The following is a 19,337-nucleotide window of genomic DNA, read 5'->3' as shown; positions in this document are numbered from 1 at the left end:
TAGGGGGTGACTTCCTCCTGAAGTCTATGATCATCTCCTTTGTCTTGCCGGCGTTGATTTGGAGTGCGTTGGTCTCACACCAGCCAACAAAGTCACTGATGACCCCCCTGTATTCCTGATCATTCCCATCTGATTCACATCCAATGATGGCTGTATCATCTGAGAACTTCTGTAGATGGCAATCGTCCGAATTATAACAGAAGTCTGAAGTGTAAAGGCTGAACAGGAAAGGTGAGAGAACCGTGCCCTGTGGTACCCCCGTGCTACAGATGACCACCTCGGACACACAGTCATGGAGCCTCACCTACTGTGGTCTGTTGGTAAGGTAGTCGATGGTCCATGCAGTCAGCTGTTTGCCTACTCCAGCTCCCTCCAGCTTCCCTCTCAGCTGCTATTTCTGCTATTTACATAGCAGAAATCTTCTACATCTTTTGCGCCTCCATGTTTCACTATGAGATGGCGGTCGACAATAATCCTCACTTCCAGGGCCCGTCTGAGAGGGGCCCGTCCAGGGCCCCCGGAGAGATACAGTGTTTTCATGTGACCACAAAATGTGCTGCTAATTCTAAATTGCTCATTACACTCCACTTCATAATATCTGAAAAAGACTAAGTGTAAATTCTTGTTATTTTGTGGGTTTGCAAGTGTGCAACATCCATAAATGTCAACTTTTTTCAATGGCCTTCATACTTAGTTTACCTGAAATGCTGTTTTATACAAATTACTTTTAGGCCAATTTAGAAGCTCATATCTGCTTGTTGCATGACATTAACACCTGTAAAAATATCCAGCTCCATATTTTTGTTCTTGAACTCTTCTGTAGTAACATTGTATCATTCACAATTTTTTCCCTCCCGGTTCATCCTTTTCCTCTACCTTTAATCAACTCTCTTCTGATTGGAAGCCCTCCCCAAACAGATGGCTGTGGGTGCTGTTGGTGGGCGTGGCTTCTGTTTTCAGAATTAGTGTTCTGTGCATGAAAAATGGGTTTTTGGAGCTGTCTGAAGGCTAAGCTTAAATTACATGTACAATCAGTTTATCTGCAACCTAAAAACGGAAAACACATATAAGATGATATTACTGTAATTATTGACATCTTTAGAGTGTTATGGAGGTGTGTACTCAGTTTTTTCATGTACTGAATGAGTACACTTTCATATACTGATTATATTTGTGTTGGATACAGTGATCTGTGATGGTGAATGGGATCCAGACTTAAACAGGGCCTATGAAACTGTTATAAGGTGTCATCTTAATGTTATAATTAACACAGTAAACAAATGCCAAATATTTAGGTGTAATGAGTGGTTTGAACTGACGGTTTTATAAAGGCCCTGTGGCTCATATATGTGGATACAGTGACCAAAATAAATAAATAAATAACAATCTTTATTAAACAGTCCACTTCTTTTTGACAGGCAACTTGTGTTTATTTGGTAGTACAATCATTTATGCAACAAAATGTTAGAAAGAAAATGTAAAACCAAGATGTCTGTAGTATAACGTGTGAAGCTGTGACTCCTCTATATTAAGCCCAGCAGTCCTAATTAGGAGGCTGTAAAGGATTACCACCAATTTATCCTCTGCTCTAAAGTCAAAAAGAGTGAGATTAATGTGCTGCATTTGGTAAGCGAGCTCGGTGATGTAAAATAGATAAAAAATATTCGGTTAATGGTTGATGGAAAAGTTAATTGATAACCTTTCTGTTTACCATCATTCCTCTTAATTCCAGCTGGTTTCAGTTTATTTTAGTTTAACGACCATTTCTCATCTTTACTCCCACAGAATCATTAAAAACACATTTCAAAACTTACTTTAATTAACACTGTATAGCCGAATTAGTTCAACCTGATATGAAAAAGGAAAAAACAATCTCTCAGAGAGACTATATAACTTGCAAAATACCTGACTTATTGTGCAGAAAGAATTCTAGTTTTACATAAGTGTGGCTTTAAAAAATGATTGTCAGGGTTTGATTGTTTGCTAAAAGTAGATTTTTAAAAGACAAACATGCTGCAAACCCAGAAATTCTGACATGTTTGTTACTCCTCAGCTGTGAATAAATGAACATCACACTCAAAATCTGCAAAAATTGTAAAATACCAAAGGCTTGAAGTGGTTTCAGAGTCACCAGCTGACTGAAGGAGCTATAAGAGACAAAATAATAATAATAATAATAAGATTGTGAGATTTCAGGTAGCAGTCACTTCACCAAACCCCAACATGATTTCCAGTCAGTTTAAAAACCTACTTCTAAGAGACAAGACCAGTTAAGCATTAGCAGCCTTTGGTATATGGAAACCACAATAATTTAAATATACATTTTTGATACTAAGCTAAAGTTTAAGAACTAATCTGTTCTTAAGGAAATAGTTTGACTTTTTGGTAAAATAAATCTCACTAACATAATTTGAATAACATAAAATGCTACTATGTCTTTAGCCTATGCTAACAATGAAGCTATAACCAGTAGTTTCTTATGTTAGGGTAAAGATAGGAAACAGCTCGCATTATAAATACTATTAACAATTATTTTAAAAACTATTTAAAAAAAAAAAAACTATGTCAGCTTATTGTCTTTAAAGCTGCTGTTTTATCTGTTACATGACTATGGGGGTGTCCAAATTCATAGGCTGCATCCTCCTGAGGCCGCATTTGTAGGCCGATTACATCACAGTGACGCAATGAAGGCTGTCCAAATTCATAGACTCCTCCAAATGCAGCCGACAAATGCGTCCTCCTTTTCCCCGAATTTGAAGGATGGGTCAGGTGTATCCTTTGTGACCCACCATATCCCAGAATTCATAGCGCGGCCCAGCCAATTCCAGTTTCCAACAATGGCGGCAGCTACTTAGCTTTAATATTACTCTTATTACTCTTTCTGGGTCAGAAAATAAACTTTTAAGATATTTTCAGAGCTGTAGCTGTGTAAACTTCAAATATTTGCTCGGTTTATCAAGATATCACATATTTGCAAAAGTGCTCCGACGTTTTCGGAGACGTCTGTTACCCACCAGCTCAAATAGCTAGCCATGACAGTGAACACCCGGCACATCGTTTTCAAACCACCCGCGGTCTTTTGCTACTCAGGTTAAACATGATATATAAGTCACTTAGATAACTTTAAAATGTTATTGTTTGGCTTTTTTCACTGTTTTATTTGTTCCTGAGTAAATCGGTTTGGCTTAGATTAAAGTTATAGTTTTTACACAACTGAATAAACATCAAACAGAAAACTGATTAAACATTAGTGTGTGATGATCGAGAATTCACGCCAGTGTCCTGTTATATTTTAGATAGAAAGGAGAAGACAGCTGAGTTTATTAAACTCCCCTAAGACAGCTGGTGACGCAAAACTGAAGGCTAGACCTTCCAATTCACAGCCGCTCACTCCGGGCCTACCCGGCCTTCGGAGGACCCAGCCCACGTAGACCGCGAAGGCTGGGTCCTCAGCAGGATGCAGCCTATGAATTTGGACACCCCTCATGACTAGGGACTATGCTATGTCTGTATGCTAGTTTTTAAGCTAAGATGGCAATCTGTTACGTTTCCTTAGCATAAAGACAATTACAAATTTAAAAAGCAACTGGCAGGAGGGTTAATCTACACTTTTCTGAAACTTGGATAGCTGTTTCAGTTGCTTTGGCACTACAGCGACCTTCTCATCCAGCTCTTAGCAAAAAGGCTAATAAGAGTATTTGCTAAAATATTGAACGAATAGACATATAAAGCAGAACAGGCACTTAAATATGTATGTAACAAGTGACATAAGTAAAAATCCTGTGATTTACCCACAGGCTCCACTGGAGTCAAGCATAATAACAAAGAGAAACGCTTCTTTGTGATTGTCAGAAAATGTTCGAGTCATAGCGTGTCAGCTGCCACAGACAAACCACATCTCAGCCTTTTTGTGTTTCAGTCTCGACACCATGACTCTGCTTATTGCCCCTTGTCTATGTAGCCTCGAAATCCTTCACCTCTTGATGCGGCTCAGTCTGTCGCACACGACGGACAGGTACTGAGTCAGCTTCACCATGGCAATGATGACGCTTCCTCCAATCAAAGTGCAGGTGGGCCAGAAGAGGGAGTGGAAGACAGCGATCTGACTGTAGATTTGTGTCAGGATGGCGCTGTCTGTTTTGTCTGTGCCGTCCACGAAACACTGAAGTGTGTGCTGAGACCGAAGACGCTCAGAAATGTTCTGAACCAAGACCTGCATGGCTGCGTAGTCCTTACGGCACTTTGGGATGTAGAAGCACTGAACAGGATAGAAGAAGAGTGAAAGTAACAGCTGTGTTTGGTAGCTCTTTTAGATTATGCTATTAGTGTAAAGCCTACTGGTGTTCTCTCAGTTTTGCTGTGTGCTGTTTGGATGGAAAAGTGCACACCAAAGATGCCAGCAATTACTGAGTACCTCAGGGTTGTTGTCCTGCGTCTCCTCATTATGGAACAGTCGTACCACTTTTCCAGACGAGTTAAGGCTGACATACACCTGGAGACAGGGGTAGCGAGACCTCTTCCAGCACTCTGTTCCACAGCTGTATGAACAGTTCACATCCCAAACTATAGTGGAGTTGACGATAGTGCAGCTTGTCTCATCGGTCCACACGCTGGAGAAAAAGACAAAGACTCCACTTGATGTTATGAGGATATGCAGCAGAAAGTTTCCAAGGAAACTCCTCTGATAAGATTATTCGCAAGACCTTTCTTAAATATTACTGAAATTAATTCAGCCTATTACCTGTCAGAATAAGAGCGCAGGATGGTGATTCCCACAACAAAGTACATCATGATGGAGAAGAAGACCATGCTGAGGCCCAGCAGGACGGCTCTGTCCTCTCCTGCCCTCAGAGCTGTCACTGTCTTCCTCCTGTCCAGGACCTCATATTCACGAATCTTCTGGTAGATGGATCTAAAAAAGGTGAATATTGATGATGCATCTCCTCCTAATTATAAGCAAGACTGAATTAATATATATATATATATATATATATATATATATATATATATATATATATATATCAAACCTGCGATCAGATCTTCCATCTGTTGCTTTACTTCCCGCCCACAGAAACATTCTTTCTGAGGAACGCTCAAATTGTAGTCCACCACTGCTGCCAGAGGTGCTGACCCAGCTGTGAAACATACAAAAAGTAGCCTTTAAGAACCGACGCACCCTGCAGGATATGATTTCTGTTGTCTTGACAGTTTTCTGGTCAGCTTCAGAAGGTATTTCTAGATTGATCTGTTGGTGTCAAATGCACACATTTAAAAAAGAAAAAACAATACTTAGATTCTTACCAGCTGTTAAAGTGTGGCTGATACTGTATTATGTGCATCATCACACATTTAAAAGTAGGAACTACCACAAATGTGTTTGTCATGACATTAGTGGGTGTTTGTCTGTCTGTGAACAGAAGGTGGATGTGTACTAGGATTTGTCCTAGCTTTTCAGAATCCCTAATCACTCTTCCCTAGTTCCAATCCAACCAAGTCTCACAGCAAAACACGTAATAGACAGACCACCGTGTCCATTTCACGCTGCATTACCAGCAGGGGGAGATAATATATTTAAAATCAAGAAGTCGGAGTTAAGCAAAAACATATGAAGTGCATTCCAGGGTCCTTAATCGCCAGAAACAATTAAACTAGGAGGCTAATATGTATATACATGTAAATACCTTAATAATGTGTGTTGAAACACTTTCCCATGATTATTTTAATGTTGGCTTGAAATAAAATATCTCCCTCTGCTGGTACTTCTGCATGCTTGTCTGTTTCACACTTTGCTTCTCTAAAGTGTGAAATGGACACAGTGGACTGGTGTGTCTATTACACATTTTGCTGCGATATCAGGTTGCCCAATTCCAATTCCTAATAAATCCCCGAGGGCTAATTGGTAGCTCACGATCAAATAATGACGTGTAGACAACTTTGCATTTCTGTAGACATCATAGGGGAACTATGAACAGTTCCACACTGGGTAGCAAAGCTTTAGTAACTCTAATGTTCCACCTTATTGTTTCACATAGATGTTCTGGTGCAGAACTACAGGCTTCCATTGACACATTTTGTCAGTGCAATAGTACCTCAACCATTCATACTATAGTCACAAAGCCTTATAGGAATGTAGCTGGCTTTAACATGAAGATGAAGCTGAAGATGGGCTTATTTTAGTTGAAAAGGCACTGGCATCACAGCTGGTGTGATCCTATCACAAGACAGTCTTTAGAGACAAAACATGTCTTGAATACTATGTTTCTAATGCATTACTGTACTGCAGCAAACATCAGTAGGTGAGAGCAACCCCAGCTGTTTACACAGCTACAGACCCAGCTACATTAATTACTGACACAGAAGTTTATTCATCAGTCTCTGAAAGGTATATGTGTGTGCCGTGTAGTGTTCTAGGACAGTAAAAGGTAAAAGTTTGCCTTCATGGCAACAACATCCATGCAGGGAGGATGTTTAATGCAGGATTTTCATGCAGGAGACTGGGATCTGTGCCCCATGAAACCAAAAGTCTGTGTTGACTTATTACTTTAAGACTTATGAGACTTATTATTCACACAGTAGGTGTGTCCAGGGTCAGACTTTTTAAATATTTTTTACAGATCTTTTAACATCAGTCGTGCTAGTGTTAAAACAATATTTTTTATTGCTAATACCTGACAAGGACATTCCAGATTGCATTATCAGTTCGCCTGCAGTTTCTTTTTACGCTGTAAGCTAAAATAAGTGTGAATGGCACTTACATTGTGTCTGTGCACGTGTCTGAGAACGTATGTGGGTCTGATTTATGTGTAATGAACGTGTTGACTGACTGCATGCCTACGCAGGGTGACATGTGTGTCTTCGAGTGTTATATTCGTCAGTTATTTGGACACTTATGTCTGTAAATTAATGGAAAAACTCCACCGGCACACATGAAGTGGTATGTGGACACACTGCCCACTCCACATTGCACTCATTCCTGTGCAGTTTAAGACCTCCTGCACAAATAGACACCACACTGTCCGTAAAAGCTGACGTCACCAAGGTCAGACACCATTGTCACCTGAATCAGAAAGAAACATTATATTATGTAAATGCTAGTATTGTTTTATAAGTTATAGCACCATTTTATAGCACTTTTTTAAAGATGTGATCCAAGTAAGAGGTGTGCCCAGTAGACGAGATAGAGAGCAGAAATACAGCGGAACATGTTGCAAACCATTTCTAGGTTGAATGAAAAGCTCTGTAAGAATGCGCAGCAAGTCAAGGACATGAGCTCTCCAGGATGTTCACAAACAACTGAAGACTTTATGGCCAAAACCGCAGAGGATTCACCACAAGCTGCAAACCTCTGGTGTCATGGTCGATTTGTTTTTTGGAGTTTTCCTGGTTTCTATAAATATAAAGTTTTTTTTTTGGTGTGGGGTTGTTTCTTTGTACCCCTGCCTCAGTTATGTTGTCCTTTATAGTGTTCTGATTGAATTATGGTTTGCCTTGATTTCTTTGTATTTCAATAATTATTGTACTATCATGAGTTTGTTGATATTTTAATATTCTAGCTTCTGTTAGTACTTATAGTTATTTTATTGGGTTCCTTGTATTTTGATTTATTGGTTATCCCAATAAGTCTGTGTCTGTTAGTTGCTCTATGCTTAGTCACTCAGAGTGTCTGGCCTGCCCTTGTCTTCGTTCTTTGTCAGAGCATGTGTTCCTTGTGGTTCCCTGTTATTTTTGGATTTCTGTTTGTTGGCATTTTGGACTTAGCCTTTGGTCTTGGTTTGGACAGTGTGAATAAAAGGCTCACCTTTTGTTAGCCCAGCTTGCGTTTGGGTTTTAAATCATAATACATGTCAGCTGGTAAGCCTTAGCTACAGAAAAACAGGATGCAGTCCGCAAAAAGATTCAAAAACAACCCGATAGAGCACTATAACATATTTTTAAGTTTTCTGTGAGCTCTTAGGGCAAAAGCAGGAAAAAAAATCAAGCTAGAGAGGTTCATGTTTATCTTGTGTTTTTTAATTTCTATACAATAATTGTTTCAGGGACGAGAACAAGCAGAGAAGCAAATCTGCTGTTTGCACCTGTCTACTTAAACAGAAGTGGTCAACATGACAGCGCTTAATATTGACTAAAGCATGCTTCATTACACTCACATTCACACCAGTGCACACAGTCTGTTAAAAAATAGGGCAATGGCTGATAAGCCATGGGTGCCTGAGTCTCAATATTTACTTATCTTGTAGGTGTGTGTTGTACAGTAGGTTGAGGTGAACAGTTTCAGACCAGCTTTTTAGCACAGCACTGTGGGGCTCTGTGGCAGCTTAGCGACACTTTACCTTCACTGAAATCTACTCTGACGATAAGACGATTGGTGGTGGGAAATGTCAACACTGGAAGCAAAGAATCCCATTTTATGACTGAAATGTGAACCACGGCCTAAATCAGAGGTTTCCAACCTGAAGACTGAGGTATTATTCCAGACAAAACACAAAGGACTGTAAGTCAACATGGCTTCGTGATTAAAAGCTCCGGGCCAAACAGGGTGGATTTTGGCCGCAAAGAACAAACAGAACAACTGCAAAAGAGAGTAGACAAAAAGTAATGATGTGCAATGGTGGCTTATTAGCACATGAGGAGTGAAAAGACAAGAAGCCTAGGAACAACAAGTAAGCCTGCACTCTGAGAGCAAAGTGCTCTATTAAGATAAATTGGTACTATTAGTGGTATCTTTAAATAAGGGAGGGACTGATCATTCAGGACTTTGTATGTGAAGAGAAGGATTATAGACCGAATTCATTATTTAACAGGAGCCAATGAAGAGAAGTTAATATGGAAGAAATGTCTATCTGTCTAGATAGAAGATATGTCTATCTAGACTCTGTTAGTACTCTTGCTGCAGCACTTTGGATCAGCTGAACACTCATGAAAACAATTTCTGACATAAAGATATCACATAAGTGCCTGGCTCGATGTTGGGCAAGAGTCATCTTCAAGTGAATGTGAATCTGTAAATCTCTCAGGAAGGAAGGAAAAACTTGTGCTAATAGTATCACTCTTTCAAGACCTGTAAGTAAGGCTGGTGTTTTCATTATACTACAGTGGTGTTGCTGAACATGCTCAAGTACAGAGGCTCTGTTAGAGCTCAAGGCTCTGCTCATGGCTCTGTTTAAATAGGTGTTTGCTTGAAATGTGCATGGATTATTTTGAGGCAAGCAATACCACAATATCACAGAAGACTGCATTTCTTTTTCAAAGAATGCCTTTGTAAACGCAAAATGTATCAGTTCATCTCATTCTTTTAATAAGGAAATAATTCCTTTTTTGTTATAATTAATATAAAAAGGTACAAATATATTCAGTTCTGCACATTTAGTATGTTTTACTGCTTTGTTCACCTAACCTGAGCAAATAAATAACTTACTATATAAGTACAGTCCCCATATTAATATATTATATTAACAGTATCAGCAGTGGGGAAAAAAAAGATAAAAAAAAAAAAAGAAATAATAAAAAATAAAAATCACTTACCATAAATAAATATATTTCTATGACAGTATTTATAAATGGTATTCTTTTATTTTATTACTATGTAATTATCATTCTTCTTATAGTTTTAAGGTAAGATATACTTCCTTTATCTTGCTGTTTCACAGCATTAAACACAGCTCTTAACAGAGCTTTAAAACAGTAAAAGCTTAATAAAATAAATACACTATAACAAGGCAAAATAGCTTAATCAGGTAAAACTTATATAGAAGAAGTGAAGTTAATATAAAATTTAAGAACTTCAAAGAAAGTGTAAATATCATATAAAAAGGGCTTAATAATTAATAACAAATAAATTCACGTATTGTGGTATGAGGTGGTAACGTATATGTCTCTGTGGCAGAGAAGATGAGAGCCATCTGATATAAAATAACTGGCTGACATTTAATGTGTAAATATTTGTCTATTTTTAATTCAGCTTTTGCTTGAAAATGCAACTAAAGTAATAGTACTTTTACTTGAGTTCAGTATCCCAGGACTAACACAGACAAATATGCTATATTGTAACAAATAGTTCCATACTGATGGTGGTTTAAATGAAAATACTAAATCTAGAGAAGAGAATGCATTGCTAAGATTTTATAGCTCCCACCTGAGCAGTGATGATGAAACAGAGCTCACCTGATTTCTGATGGCGGTGTTGGATAAAAGTCAATGGTCAGACTGTCGGAGCAGTTGTCCCCTACCATGTCACCTTATGCTTCACAACACCTTCACCCATTGGATAATTTAGCTCTTTATCTAAAGACTGCTGCCATTTAATGCTGTGACTGCTGCCTTACAGAAAGGCTCAGCAGTGCTTCAATTTCCCAGTAAAGCCCAACAAGAAGAATACAGTTATCGGTATCAGAGACAATGAAATAATTTTCTCGTACAAAAGCTTCTGTTGCTGTTTTCAAATTGTCAGTAATGTAATTTTCTGATCGATTGTTCTAAAAATAAAAAACACCAAACTGTCAACGGTGATCCATCGAAATTCTGACCCCCCCTTCTCTGTGTCTGGGGTGAACGAAGCCTCGTGGCTCTGTTTTTGACTGCTGCTCTGTCTGATGGGTCAAATCTCAGTCACTGAGCTTACATCATCCTCATCTGCATGTTTTAGGGTGGTTGTGGGAGGTGTCCGTGCTGCGTGGAAGGGAGGGGCCATTGTCAAGTCTCTAAGTCATATTAAAGGCTTCTGGTGCCACTTTGGTCATGTTGGGTTTTGAAATGAGCACATTAAAGCAGTTTTTAATATTTTAGGTTTTCAAAAACAGAGAGCGAATCATTCTAAGCAGTGAAGATCCTGCTGAAAATCTGCAAATGCTGTACCGCAAGAATCATGATGTGGAGCATAAACCATGATGGCTGCCATTAATACCATCTACTGCTAGTGCTTAGGACTCTGTCATCACTTTATGATGCTTAGCTACATATCTCAGGAGTATGACTGACAAAACACTGACTGAATTTGCCCTGATGGACCTGATTTATGATGCGGGAACTGAAGCTGTAGTGCCAACTGGGGGATGCAGAATGCATAACAATTGAAATTGTTAGGAAAGAGTTTGAGTTTTATTTTTCAGTCACACTTTTTGGTTGCATATTGTAGCAAATTGGTTTGGTCTTGGTGTTGCGTATAGTTTATACTGTCTTTGTGCCTGTTTTGTGGCAATCCTGCTGCTAAACATGAGTATCCCATTTAACTGGCCATGTTGTTGAGCTGTCTTTTGCTCTGTTGTGTTGAGTGCTGCTAGGCCTATCAACATTTTAGATATATTTTTGTTCTAATGGAAAGGTTAGTGCAGCTTTCAGAAATGAAAGCACAAGGCCACTGGGTTTAACTAGAAACAATTTTACAATTAGTTCTCATTCTTAGTATATTATGGCTCCTCTGAAACAAAGACATTGTGGAATTGGCTTGAACTTGTATTCTTTCTAATGACCAGCTGTAGGTTACAAAGAGTTGTCTAACTGTATAAAAATCTACTTCAAGATTAACATCTATCTCCAATTGCTCTGTAATTCTGGTAAATAATTCCCATGATGCATTGAGTATTTCTTCTTCAATCACCTTTCTCACTTACTATGTGCTAATAGACCTCTCTGCACTGAATCGTACTTGTTATTATTCTCTGTCTCTCTTCCACAGCATGTCTTCTATCCTGTCTTCCTTCTCTCAACCCTCAACTCCTCCCTGAGCCTGGTCCTGCCGGAGCTTTCTTCCTGTTAAAAGGAAGTTTTTCCTTCCCACTGTCCCCAAAGTGCTTGTGTGGGAAAATTTATGTTAATATTATAAAATTATATATATTATAATATTATTAAAAAAAAATTAAATACGTAAACAATGAATAGAACTTTGTAAGAATAGAAACCTGGGGAAAATCATGCTGCAAGCAATACTAAACCATAGAAACCACTGACGACCAAACTGGAAATGAAAAGCTTAAATTATCAAACTTACTACATCGTATTTGTTTTTAGAGTTTTTATTATTTTATATTTGATTCACTTATTGTATTGCTTTTTTTCAATCTTATACAGTACTGTAACTGCCTGATTTCCTTCATAATTTTCTTAATATATGCTGTTTTTTCTATACTGCCCTCATCTAATGTCTGGCACCACACACAGTGTGAACATGTGACATGCTCTGAGTTTGACCTTTAAACAGATATTTGAAACAACAGCTTTGTATATGTATGTCCATGTATAGCTTTGTATATCTTTTTAGTATTCATCACATTATTTTACCAAATATTTAAAGCACGAGAAGTATTAAATTATGGAAACAGCACCAAAACTGTTGAATGCCAGTGCTGTTTTCCACGAGGTTTAGTCAGGATCATATTCAGATTTCTTTATTGTTAATATATCACAGATGCATGGCTGAATTAAATTCTGTGCACAGAGACAAACAAGAACATCACAATAAAACAAAATAGTTTTTTTTTAAATGAAGTGCAGCCAAATAAAATAAAATAAATCAATAAATCAGAAGATGTTATTACACATGTATAGAACATAAAACAAATACGAATAAAAGCAATATTTGCAAAATAAAAACTATGGCTGAGGTGTTCTCAGCTGTTGCACTGTATCCATGGGTCATGTATTAGTATCATGTGCATTGTGAATTTAATCTGATGGCACTTGGTTTTAGGTAATCCTAAAAATCTGTATATTATAAAAAGCAGAAACTCATTGTTATTTTTCCACTATGTCTGTTAAAAAGGTCATGGTCAGCATGTCCACCAGAGGAATGTAGTCTGATATGGTCAAAAATACTGCCATGAACACATGCTCGGACTTGGTGCCTACATATTACTGTCCTCATGTACACGTACAGAGCCACATACCACACACACACACACACACACACACACACACACACACACACACACACACACACACACACACACACACACACCTACACATGCTGGCTTCATCTCAGGCAGGTCATAACCTAAGCACTTGTCTGTCTTTGACAACTTAAACCTCTTGGTGTTCCTGGAAGGCAGGAGCGTCAGGTGGTATAGTGATACCACAGGTGCTGCCATTCTCTGTGACAGGGTTAGACACAGAGGCATGCCTACACGTACGCACACACACACACACACACACACACACACACACACACACACACACACACACACACACACACACACACACACACACACAAAACTCCTAAATCACTTCTTCACTCTTAAATTTAATAGTTTCTGTAATGTGCACTCGCTTTCTGTCACCACAGAGCGACCATGAAAACAGATTTATGTCGCCGCTGAGGGTGTGTCTCAGCAGTGATGTCATGGGTCTGTTTCTGGAAGGTTATTCGGATGGCATCTGTTCAGTGTGTGTAATCTGCAGCTGCTGAACAGACCCTGAAAGCACAACACAGCTGTTCAGCTTTGTTTAGAATTGAAATTCTGCACTCTATAGCTTGTAAAATACTTAATGTGACTGAAAGAACTAATAAAAGAGGACTAAACAGTAAAGATGTGCTTGTGATGTGAAGCCGAGGTGGATGGCACTGTTGTCTGATATTCTAGTGCGCGGTTTGATGGTACATCACTTTAGATCAGTCTCATATTTCAGCATTCATCTTGCATTCATATCTCTACAGCATTCATAGAACAATTTTAGATCTTTTAATGGACTTTGCATAGGCAACACGCTGTACTGATAGATATTGGATTTTCCATTGGACTATTTTGTTGATGCAATAAGCAGAATTTGCTCACTTTGATGTACGGCTTGATTGTCAACCACATTGGCCAACGTCTCCAAAAGCAACTAATTGTTTATGGTAAGGTCATTAATGCTAAATGGTTATTGTGACAGGATTTTTTTCACCTAGGTTGAAATCATTCTGCATTGATGCATATCTTTTTGAACATTATCTATTTGTCTTTTTTCCCCTTTAACTGACACTCGTCACTTAGAAGGCAGATTTGAAACATGAGGCAAGAGAAGCTATGATGGCATTCATCTTCCTATTTGGAAGTAGACCAGGGGCATTACAGTTATGTGGCATGTGCTTTAGTAAGGCTTACGTCAAAGGGTACATTGAATTTCAAATGTTTCACTTTTATAGTAACTGCTAGAAGTAGTACTCCCTTGTTTGTTTCATAATTGCAGGAACTGAGGATCATTGTAGTTCTTAGAACTCTGTTTATAGGGTCTTTTCCCCTTGACTTTAAAAATGGCGGTGCAATGTGATTGGTTAAGCAAGTGTAGGTTGTTTAGTTGAAGGCACAAATGCAGTAGCCAGCAACCGAAATTTTATCCATGTAACAGTTGTTTATTTAGCCTTAAAATGTAATAAAACAAGAAGAAATTAACCAGCTGTGAAGACCTGACAAAGACGTGTGACGGTGGGAAGGAAGAACTCCCATTTAACAGGAAGAGACAGGACCAGACTCAGGGAGGGAAGCAAAGCAATGTAGCGCAAACAAGATTACAGCAAGGTACGTATTAGAAATCAGTGGTTGGCTATTACATAACTGATTGGCAAGCAAACAGAAAATATCCTTCAAACATATGTAGCTCTCAGGCGACCTCCTCCAGTGGAAGGTAGTCCACAATGTTCGGTTTCCCAGACATAGATTAAGTCTAGTCTTAAGTCTAAAATCTTTTTTCAGTGGAAACTTTCGTTGAATTTTCCTTTAAATCAAGATCTAGGTGAAATGGACAATATTGGTTGACTTCAGTGGTGGATACTGAAGTCCATAGCTCAATTTGGCTTTGCATAACGCCCTATTTGCAAGGCATCAGAGACCATTCCTGTGAAAAAGAAACCTCCACTCCCGACCCACATCTGTGCTTCATGCTATGCGCATTTTAATCCAATTTACTGAAAAATCTCTCTGAATTTGATAACAAATTTTGAAAGTGTCTGGTACACTCAGCTAGACATCTCATGTTACTAATAGGCTGCCAGATAGTAACTGTTGAGTCACTTGAAAGACATTAAAGTGTTCCTTAATGCATGGTGCCATCCATCTCATCTGTCTCATCATGCTTTAAGATTTTACTCTTCTAATGGAAGTGGAGCTTTCCATTTGTTTGAATGGGCCCCTGTGGTGTGTAGAGACGTGAGTCATGATTTTTATAAAGAAACGCAGCCTCTCTAACCCTTGAGTTAGAGAGAGGCAGAAAACGTGAGCAGACAAAACAATAAACAACCTCAAATCACCGAGGTCACTATTTGGGACTAATAGCCACTGCAGCATCTCCTGTTTTTGGTATAATAAGGGAGGCAATAAATGGTCTTTATAAACAGTAAACACATGTGGGATGACATTCACAGGTCATCTGAGCAATTATTATAAATTAGTAGATCTGATGATCCTAGGTAATAATAGTCCGGTGAGATTTGTGAGATAAAATTGCAAGTTCATAACTTCTTCATATAAACAAACAATAAACCACATGATAATATGAACATTCACTGTTTTCCTCATCCTGTAGGTGAAAAAGTGAAAGGGGAGCACTGGCAGAGAAAATGAAAGAGATGGTAAAGCAGTGTGATTTACTTTAGACTGGATTAAAGATGGTTCATCTGGCACATATTTTGTTGTGATTGTTACAATGACTGCTAATAGAGCAGTGCAGACAGCTGGTGTTAATGGCTGAGAACCAGACTCCACGGCTCCTCACGGCGAGGTAACATTAATGGAATGATCCAGACTGCTGGAAAGTCATTTTGCTGCATGTAATTAAATTAACAGCTACAGTTTACAGTAGCTCTGTGGTGGCGTCATTCAGCCCAAATATGGAGAAAACATTTTGAGACTATATCAAATTTATATTTATATTTTTAATGTGTTTCCTCATGTGTATATTCAATTCTTAAAAATGTGACACTGAAGGTTGCAAAATGTATGTTCTCGTGTGGACAGGAACTATGAGGACATGAAGTCCTATCACATTTGAAGTAATGGTGAACAAAGGGAGAAGCAGAAAACAAACAAACAGACTCAAACTTGAATTATGAAAGAAAAAAACTTTTTTTTTTAGAAATATACCAACAGTTTGTACAATTTATAGTTTGTATGAGCAGGCCTTACAGTCGCCATGACCACCAACAGCTACAAATGTCTTATTTGCATGCTAACATTTGTATTAATCCGTGTTGTCTTCATATATAGACAGAAAAATGTAGGTTTGGTTAGAAAAAGTCCCAAAACTTTCACCATTGACTTGCTGAAAGATTCAAAATGCTCCTCAGAGCTGAGAATAGAAAATTAATAATAATAATAATATTCTCTGTGGGTTTGTCACTGTGGGTGACCCCTTTCATACTGAACAGAGTCATTTGATCATTAATATAAATCATTTATACAGCCACTATAACTAATTTAAAATATAGAGCAACCTTTAAATCAGAAGTCTTTTCTCATCTCTAGCTCCTGGTTAATATGTCATATTTTCACTATAATAGACAGCCACTAGAATGAGTCCTAAAATAGAGAAAATGAATTTGCATTTGACACTTTACATTACTTTACATTTAATTTCCCAGTTGGTGACTTTTGACGGTGTTTGAGTGGCAAAATGAGACTACAGGAGCTGTCAAGGACAATCGGCAGCATTGTACCAAACACACAAGCTTAGTGGTGCTAGTGCTGAAGTCATGCAAGCATGTGATTTGTTTGTAGCCCCGTGTTGGCATTTTATTTCGGGCAAGTATATTTCTGCTTCACTATCATAGAGTTTGCATTAACTTGTGATGATAATCTAGCTGAACAAATCAGGAAACATACCTTAACACCCTGCTATGGAAAGCCTTTATGTATTTTTTTCTGTGTTTAATTTAAACATTGTTCCTCAGCTGAGCTGATACACAAACATCGACTCAAATGATCAAGCTTCACGTCAGACTTTACAGCCGTCATAAAAGGAATAGCATCGCTTTGTTTTCTTCTCAGTGATTGACAAAGGCAGTTTTTACACAGCTGAGACAGAAGAACTTCACTTAGTGTGGAAACTGCTCTGATGCCAAGATTGCATCTCTGTCATATTCAATAATCCCAACCCCCTCTGAAACCTTTAGCAGTGTAATCAAACACCTTCCTAATCCACAAATATATCACCAGAGGACTCAATCAGAGCTTCACAAACAGTTGTTCACCTTGTCTCAGTTTGATAAATTGTCTGAACTTACCTTCAAATGCAGCTGCAGTCAAAAAGTTTCCTGGCTAGGTGAACATTTTGCATTTAATATCCAAGGCTTCATCAAATAAGAGTCATCTAGACCGAGCCAACAGGCGGTCCATGTCTATGAGGCATGGAGCAGCTCTGGCAGCCTTCAGCATGCCTCCCATACTGCAGACTGAACAACAGCCAGAGGAGCCACACTGCCCCTCACTGCTCCCACTAATAATTAGTGTGTGATGATGATTGTGGGATTTAGGAGAGAGAGGGCGTTTGGTGCAAAGGGAAACAAGAGTGAGTGACAAGAAACAAACTAAGAGGTGAAAAAAGAACAACTAAGGTGATGGGAAAAATATCTCTTAGAGATTCTGCCACGTTAATCCTTAAAGGAGCAATTATTCCAGATGTTTCCTGAAACATCTGTCAGCTGCTAGATGCTGATCAATGAGTCCGGGGCAATCTGGGCTGTCTGGGCTGTTGGGGCCCCTAAGCTGTTTAGTCCTTGACGATCAGTTATTTGGTTCAAAATCAAGACAGTTACATTAAAGGGGACCAGTGTTGGGTGCAATGCATTACAAAGTAATGGATTCCGTTTTTGTTAAGGCAGCAGTGCAACTCATTATTATACTAAAGTCAGTAATCAGATCACAATTCCGATTATATTTGTACTCGTGTTACAAACAGCTTCAGATATTTGCACACAGGCCGCTGTTTTCCGGACATGAAAAAACGAACACATCACTGGTTTTTGAAAATATCTGCGCAGACCGCATGTTAACACAAAGCTATTGAAAAGCCCAGAGTGATGTTAAAGCTGAGTGGATACCAATTCCAGCCCAGCAGCCAAAGCCTGATCTTCAGCAGGCAGTGATGAGCAGTCAGGCTTGTAGCACTCTGCCCTCCCTCTCTCCCAGCACCGGTTTCTACACTAGAACACAGTGGTGATTGTTTTGAAGTGTCTTCGGGCTGGTTTTCAATTTTTCTTTGTGTTAAAGCTTCAACACAAAAGAAATATTGTATGTATGAGCTCTTTAGGATAGGGATCTGTGTTGGTGTGTGTCACGATGCATATCAAGCCAGAGAGTTGGTTAGAGAGTAACACAAAAGTAATGTAATGAGTAGTAACACAAAGTCACAAAATTACTTTCATGGTGAGTAATTAAAGGAATACATTAAATATGTGTAATACATCAAAGTCGCATTAAACAGGGCCAATATTTCAGATAATAAAGTCAGGAGATGCACAGTTATTTGCTCAGAGCAGGACGCTCAGTAATCAAATGGCTCTAAATTTACACTTTTTTCAGGTAGGTTTTTTTCTATTCTTGACTGTGTTTGATGTCATTGAGTGGGGATATGTGCTTGATCTGGTGATCTCAGATACACAGCACTGGCTATCAACACAGAAGAAGAAAAATAAGGATTATTTTGAACTGTGAATAGTGCAAAGCTACTCTAAGAGAGTCCAAGAATAAAAGGTTCAGAGTGAGCATAACAGATCCTCTTTAAAGACATTACTTATGGTCAGGTACTACCTATTCATGATTATGTGATGGTGTTATTACAACTGAGCATCTTAACATTAAACAGACTCTCATCCCATCCATCCATCCATCTCTACATGGCTATAACTAATCCATGGTGAGAAAAAATACTATTACTAGTATTATTGTTGTTGTAATATAATTTAATTTCCAAGAATATTAAAGATTATTGTTGAAATTCTATATTTAAAAAACAAATGTGTAGAATAAGAGACATTTAAATGTGGATGTGGATGTTTAGGTCCTACAGCAATTTTTTTTCCAGTACATGTGTTAGTCAGATTCTCATAATCTGACAGTAAAAAATGTATTTTATTTGTGTCATATAAACATAAAGCTAAAAAGAGTTTAAAAAAAACAAACAAAAAGGAAACACGTATGATCTGGTCTGGACCGAAAGGAGAAACGGAGCAGTGATCTCACCGTGGGGTGCAGTGGACGGTGGCCTTTCTGAAGGTCCTCTGGTGTAGCATGCTGTTTCTGTGTTTATGACTGACTGAGTAGCTGTGGACTGGCTTCACAGTTAGTTCACACAGTCAGTGAACTCACATATGAGGTCCACAGGAAGAGGTGGAATCCTATAAACAAACAGAGAAAGAATCGTAGGAAGTGGAA

At 38.5% G+C, this 19,337-nt stretch overlaps 1 protein-coding gene across 2 annotated transcripts; it reads right to left on the bottom strand.

The window, feature by feature from the left end:
- Nucleotides 1-2,899: 2,899 nt before the first annotated feature.
- On the bottom strand, nucleotides 2,900-17,719 carry s100p (S100 calcium binding protein P). 2 transcript variants are annotated; one of them, XM_025902664.1, is made up of 5 exons: nucleotides 17,189-17,719; nucleotides 5,028-5,135; nucleotides 4,742-4,912; nucleotides 4,415-4,610; nucleotides 2,900-4,258 (listed from the first exon to the last, which is right to left on the bottom strand). In XM_025902664.1, exons 2-5 carry the CDS (start codon nucleotides 5,075-5,077, stop codon nucleotides 3,974-3,976), a joined length of 702 nt encoding a protein of 233 aa, XP_025758449.1. In that variant the 5' UTR covers nucleotides 5,078-5,135; nucleotides 17,189-17,719; the 3' UTR covers nucleotides 2,900-3,973. The 2 variants fall into 2 exon arrangements, with proteins under 2 accessions (XP_025758449.1, XP_025758448.1); XM_025902663.1 differs by lacking the exon at nucleotides 17,189-17,719 and adding an exon at nucleotides 10,162-10,452.
- Nucleotides 17,720-19,337: the final 1,618 nt, after the last annotated feature.

Source organism: Oreochromis niloticus, linkage group LG23, assembly GCF_001858045.2.
Source record: "Oreochromis niloticus isolate F11D_XX linkage group LG23, O_niloticus_UMD_NMBU, whole genome shotgun sequence".
Taxonomy (NCBI): domain Eukaryota; kingdom Metazoa; phylum Chordata; class Actinopteri; order Cichliformes; family Cichlidae; genus Oreochromis; species Oreochromis niloticus.
This window is presented reverse-complemented; position numbering and strand designations above follow the sequence as displayed.

Excerpts from the sequence above, each read along its gene's own strand:
- s100p (XM_025902663.1), bottom strand. The coding sequence starts at position 10,229 with ATGGTAGGGGACAACTGCTCCGACAGTCTGACCATTGACTTTTATCCA. Across the intron at positions 4,913-5,027 it reads GATGGAAGATCTGATCGCAG|ATCCATCTACCAGAAGATTC; the intron begins GTTTGATATATA and ends CACCTTTTTTAG. Across the intron at positions 4,259-4,414 it reads CGCAGGACAACAACCCTGAG|TGCTTCTACATCCCAAAGTG; the intron begins GTACTCAGTAAT and ends TATCCTGTTCAG.